Consider the following 6,110-nt stretch of genomic DNA (forward strand, 5'->3'; position numbering starts at 1 on the left):
TTTTCTCTTTCAATTTATTAATCATTCAGTCTATGAAAACTGGTCATAAAATTGTGAAAAATTCCCCATCACAACTTCAAAGAGCTTGATCTGAAGTCTTCATATGACTCACCAACCAAAGAGATTCAGAATTCAATTATGTAAAAAAAAAAAAAAAAGCAGCAAATTCTCACATTTGAGAGTCTGAAACAAGCGAAGTCTGGCTGTTTAAATGGCCGAATTACAGCTGATTAAATTCCCATTGATGAACAGTTTCATTATCTCACTAAGCTCAAGTTAAATAAAAAAGAAAAATCATAATTTCTGTCTTGGAGAATGAGACTGAGAGAGATGTGAACTGGTGAGAATAATAATATGATGACAAACTCTCCTCCACCTCCTTATATTAACCCTTTACTGTCTCTCTCCAGGGTGAGTGCCAGTCAGGACGGATACGAGGACGTCCAGTGGAACAGCAGCAGCAACACTCACCCTCCCTGGCTGCGCTTCCACCTCAGCATCTCCCGCTGGCACCTCTACCCCCATCCTGACCCCAACATGGAGGCCTTGATGCAGCAGCTCGCCACCAACCACATCGTCAGCACAGGTCTGACTGACTGACTGACACCTCGGCCCCTGAGTGTTTTCATTTGAGTGATCAGTGTTTGTCACAGAGTTTTACTCTTTGTGTAAACACACAAACACACACACACACAGGCTGATCATGCGTGACAGCGGAGGTGTCAGACGAACAAAGGCGAGATGTTTTTCAAAGCAGATGGCAGGAGGATCAGAGTGAGTCGAGAGGATGACTCAGACAACCTCTTGAATAAATCAGTATGTTAAAGACTCCTCTCGGACTTCAATCTGCACGAAAAATTATACTCATCACTTGAAAAGCAGAAGCAGATCTAACAGAAACCAAAAACTAATTTTCCCTCGAGAAAAAAAAAAGCAAACCTGTGGGAGTCAAGGTGGGTGGGTTTCAGGCAGGGTGAAGGCAGGATGAAGGGGAGAAACGTTGCGATTGTGTGACATCTCAGGTTTAGGGTTAGACTTTCAAATGCAGATTCACTTTGAAGTTCTCCTGACATGAAAGCTACTGTGAAGCTTTGAGGAGCCTTGGAGGCTCAGCAGAGGATGGACGGGAATACATGAGCCACTGTTGGGCATGTGGTAAACATCTCCACACCAGTCAATCATGTGTGTTTCTTCACAGTTTAACTTTTTCTCCACTGTGTGTGTACTCTGTTTACTTGAACTTGTGAGTACAGGACCTCTGACAGTTTGTTGCTGTGAGGACATTTTGGTTCGAGACGACTTTCTGGCTGCGATTTGTAGTCATATACATGGAAGTGATAGGTTTTTGTACTCACTTTTTCTGTGTTGATCTACCGGTATAATAAGATGTATTTGTATAGTTTTAAAGGAGACCTATTATGCCCCCTTTCCACAAGTTAAAATAGTTCCCAGGTGTCTTAAAGACATGTCTGTGACATGCTTTGGTCAAAATGCCCCAAGAATCAAACATCACAGCTCTTTTCATCCAAAACAGCCCTGTTCAGAACGGCTGGTTTCAGTGCCTGTCCCTTTAAATGCAAATGACCCACTGCTTGCCCCGCCCCTTCTACTGGTACCAGGTAGGGGTGGTATTATGCAAATTCGAGTCCTATTTACATCACTGGAAGACAACATTACAGATTTTTTTTTGTCAATTCTCACATTTTGGGGTCTGGAAGGCAAGACAAACACCCAAATATAGAGCCTTCAAAAAGTGATATTTCCATAATGTGTCCCCTTTAAGAGCCACAGACCATCTCAGTGTGGTTTTAAAGCTCCTTCCTTCTGGAGCTCTCGTAACAACAGGTCGATGTCAGCCAATCAGAGGAGAGGAGGCACTGATTCTCTCTTCTGATTGGGTGACGGTTCAGTGACAGATCGGATAAAATTACAGCAGATTTCATCTTAACCAGAGAAACCAAATCCTGCAGGTGTTGGATGGTGGGTCTGGATGGGCGGGGCTTTGTGACTGCTTTGTTGTGACATCATAGAGTTACAGAAGTCCTCACAGCTCTTGAGGCTCGGTTTCTGAACACAGTCTATGTCTGTGGCTTGAAGCTTAGATACTTTCACAGAATTAATATAATATGACAGAGGCCTGCTTTGTGATCTAAAAGCACAGGCACATCGCACTTTATACAATATGGGACCTTTAAGATTTAGTTGTCAGAATAAGGGCTTGCATTGATAAAACTTTGCAGAATAACTATTATCATTAAAAAAGTAAAAAAAGTGCACCTTATATCAAGTTGAGTCAGCCCATTTGCCCATTAATGTCAGTTATACAATAATATCTATCTTACAATCCATGTTTATCGTCACAATAAAGCAATGATGTTGCTAAATCTAGTAACAAAACAAGGACAGATACATCAGTTACATCATGTTGTCTTTCCACGTTATTTGGAGGGATGTGCTATTTCATCTTTCAGAAGTGCCATGGACTCAAGTTATTTTTTTTTGTTCTTTGGGATGAATCTTCATTCAACCTTGAGAAACTAAACTATAAATAGTTTTAATGCTCAAGTCCTGTCACTCTATTTGTGTTATTTACTTTGAGATCCCAGTATCGCAGTGACAGCAGTCGCTTATTTTAATAACAACACTGGGAACAAAACAGTGCAGTACAATAAAACAAAAAGAAAAGTCATAAATATATTAATAAATGGAAAGCAAAAAGAAAGAGGCCATGATTCTGTCACTGTAAATTTGGCTCAGTATCACCGAACTTTAACGTTGAATCAGGCGACGATTCAGGGTCATGACCTCGAGCCGGAGGTTTGTAAGAACAAATTGCATATTATATTTGGAATAAAGCACAAAATGTGTGAGTTTGTTTGTTAAGATGTCGTGTCTCCTGAGGAACAGAGGAAAATGCAAAAGAAAAGATGATTATCAGATGGACAGTAGCAATGGGAATGTATTGAAATCGATGGCAAACAAGCTTAATGCGTCTAATAATGTACTGTATCATGTTCGATCATCAGGCTGAGTAATGCCTCAACAGAATGAATGCGATGTAGTACAGTGCCCGGCCAAATATAGCAGAGATAAACAGACACACATACAGTGTTGAGTCTGTGTGTGCGTTCCCCCCTGCTCCATCAACAGCCAACAGTGTGTTTAGTCACAGTGCGACGTGTTGTGTGGTTTTGTGCGTCCGTGCTGTGCCGTGTGTGTGTGCTTTGTTGCTATGGTAACACCCTCTGTACTGTTTTTCAGTGCAGAAGTCTGGAGGGACGCAACTGAAGCTGGTGATGTCATTTCCCAACTATGGACAAGCTATGTTCAAGCCCATGAAGTGAGTTGCATTGCATGGGGACGAATCCAATGCACCAACACTGCTCGTATTACACAGTGTGTGTGTGTGTGTGTGTGTGGCACTGAGTCTTTTAAATCCCCTTATAATTAAATCCAATAAATTTTGATAGGAAACTGCAGATGAAGCACAGAGAGAGATTTTCGAGCCTTCAAACAGCCCAGTAATGTATTGTTAAAGTAAATATTAGGAAGGAAAGAGTCTAATAATTCATGAACTGAAATATCTGGGGGAAGATTAGTCTCATTTTATGGTGAATGGAAACTTCTTACAGCCATGTGTGCATATTTAATGCAACTGTGTCGGTAAAAGAGGCCTCACTCGATGAAAATGTGTACTTAATGCATGTACGGTGTACTATAGTTTGACTTTGCCTCTCCTCGGCAGGCAGGAGAGAGATGACGAAACCAACTACAACCTCTACTACTTCTCGGACTTCGAGAGGCACAATGCAGAAATCGCTGCTTTTCACCTGGACAGGTATATTAACAAAAAATCCCACATTGTTATCCACAAAACTGCAACACAACATGGCCACAGTGAGCACAGTGTGCGTGAGATGGTGAAAGAAATAGCCACATAGTGTGAATACATGTTATGTAACTCTGTATTGAATCTTCTTTGCCCTCCTTTCTCTTCCTGTATTTCCTCATAGCGCCTCATGTCTTTGTCCTCATAACTCATGACGTCCTTTTCACTCTGTCTTGCTGCAGGATTTTAGGCTACAGGAGAGTCCCTCCTGTGATTGGGAGGCTGGTGGACGTGGTCAAGGAGATCAAAGACATCACTACAGACCGCAAACTTGCCCGAACGTTTTTCACCTCCCCTGGTACGGCCTGACACACTCGCCCGTCCTTTATTCATTTAGTCTGCTCAAAATGCCTCCGTATATATATGAATCTCTTTGAGTTTACTTTCTTTCTTCTAATTCTCAAAAGTGAAAAACCACCCACATCTTCTTTTATCTCAATTTTTTTCCCCTTTGACATTATTTATCCTCTCCTCTTCCTCTGTACTCCCCCCTCTGTGCTCCTCTGGCTCCCCCTAGTGGGAAATGTGTGTTTCTATGGCCAGTGCTCCTACTACTGTTCCACGGAGCATGCTGTGTGTGGTCGTCCCAGGAACCTGGAGGCCTCCCTGGCCGTCATGCTCCCAGACCTCTCCCTGGCCACCCGGCGGTCCTGGAGATCCCCATGGAGACGCTCGTACAGCCGCAGCAAGCTGGCAAAGTCAGTGAGAAACATTTATATGATATGAAGTGACTCAGCTGCTCAGCACACAGCCCGCCCCCCTTTCCCTCAGCACGCCTCCAAAATTGCTCTGTCAGATACCATAATAATAAAGCGTTCTCTGAACCTAATTTAGTTTTTCACTGCAGGGTTACAGCCACAGTTGTGTCGCATCAATAAATCTATATTAATTAATGTCATCCCACATGAATTTTGAGATGAAAAATTAGCAGCCTGCACCGGCACCACGTTGCTCCAATGCTTTATTATTATGACACAATGCAGTGTTCAGTATGCACAAAAGTTTGGTACAGTGAGTTTCACGGATATTATGTCAAATAAAACACTTTTGACAGGAGTTATGCAAGAGAGCAGTGGAAATGCTAAAAATGTAGGCTTTATTAATAAAAAACTAACTAACTAACAAACAATAGGGCGAGTAATGCCTGCCTGTTACAGGTGGGAGACGGAGCCAGACTACTGTTCAACAGTGAAAAAGACATCACCATACGACAAAGGCACAAGACTGGTGGACTTCATTGACCTGGTCATCCTGGACTTCTTGATGGGTAGGTTGCTGGCCTGGTATTAGACTACTTTGATAGGGAAATCCTTGTATATTAGCCCTATCGATACCTAGATGTCGACTGGTCATTACTGCCAGTCTTTAAGGCTTCTTACTGCACACTCTGCTATATCATGCACTCTTTTATGTCATCTTAAACTAAATGGTCAGACCAAGGTGAAGGTGGCATGTTTATGACTGCATGGTCAAATTGACATTCCCATGACCGGTGCTGAGGCTGGTAAAATGCACTTTTGAGGCCATAATTGATTGAAATAAAGTCTGTGAGGGTTGTTAGTGTGGATTGTGGGTCAGTTGCATACACAATAGTAGAGTTTGTCACATTTTTTGGCTTCTTACTGAATCATTTTTATATGGTACCACAGGTGTAACATGATGACTGCATTTCAAGGTCCTATAATGTAGCTACTTTCTGGGACGAGTACAAAAGCCATCAGCCATCCTTAATATTTCTAATCCCACCTGTGCTTTTCCCTGCAGTAATATGTCAATATATCTACTGAGATGTGTCTATTTCACCACATTTTAAGCAGGAGAAATGACTCGATTATAGCTGTCCTATTATAATCCCACCATTATCAGGCTTGGCCATACGGTATGATAGCACAAGTCAAAATGAGATAAACAATTTTAAGTAAAATGCTCAGATTTTATGCCACGTAATCAACCACCTGAACATGAAGTTAAAAACCAGAAGCAACTCTTTCTGAAGTTGCCTTTGTGTCGCCATTTTTAAACAGTTTCAACCCTAATGAAGCCAGAGTGGGGGTAAATTATTTGATAAGAGGGGTATAAAAGGTCACTGGAGTGATTTCTACTGTTTTTGTTAGCTTGTGTAGTTATGTGTTTTGTCGAGAAGCTGTAGTATCAGATCTAAAAACGCTGTAGGGTTAAAGGTTTATGAGCAGTTCAGCGTCGACATAACTTACTTGACCTT

General features: G+C 41.8%; 1 protein-coding gene across 2 annotated transcripts in view; it reads left to right on the plus strand.

Annotated features, from left to right (window-relative positions):
- The window catches only part of LOC146992262 (extracellular serine/threonine protein kinase FAM20C-like), a 36,607-nt gene that overhangs the window by 2,525 nt on the left and 27,972 nt on the right, over positions 1–6,110 (plus strand). For both annotated transcript variants that reach the window (XM_085785337.1, XM_085785345.1), the window contains exons 3-8: positions 411–586; positions 3,262–3,340; positions 3,746–3,838; positions 4,072–4,187; positions 4,407–4,587; positions 5,047–5,156. In XM_085785337.1, the coding sequence (XP_085641463.1) occupies positions 411–586; positions 3,262–3,340; positions 3,746–3,838; positions 4,072–4,187; positions 4,407–4,587; positions 5,047–5,156 (755 nt within the window). The remainder of the gene's footprint in view (positions 1–410; positions 587–3,261; positions 3,341–3,745; positions 3,839–4,071; positions 4,188–4,406; positions 4,588–5,046; positions 5,157–6,110) is intronic.

The sequence above is a fragment of the Trachurus japonicus genome, chromosome 1, assembly GCF_045865225.1.
Source record: "Trachurus japonicus isolate A0001 chromosome 1, Traja_1.0".
NCBI lineage: Eukaryota > Metazoa > Chordata > Actinopteri > Carangiformes > Carangidae > Trachurus > Trachurus japonicus.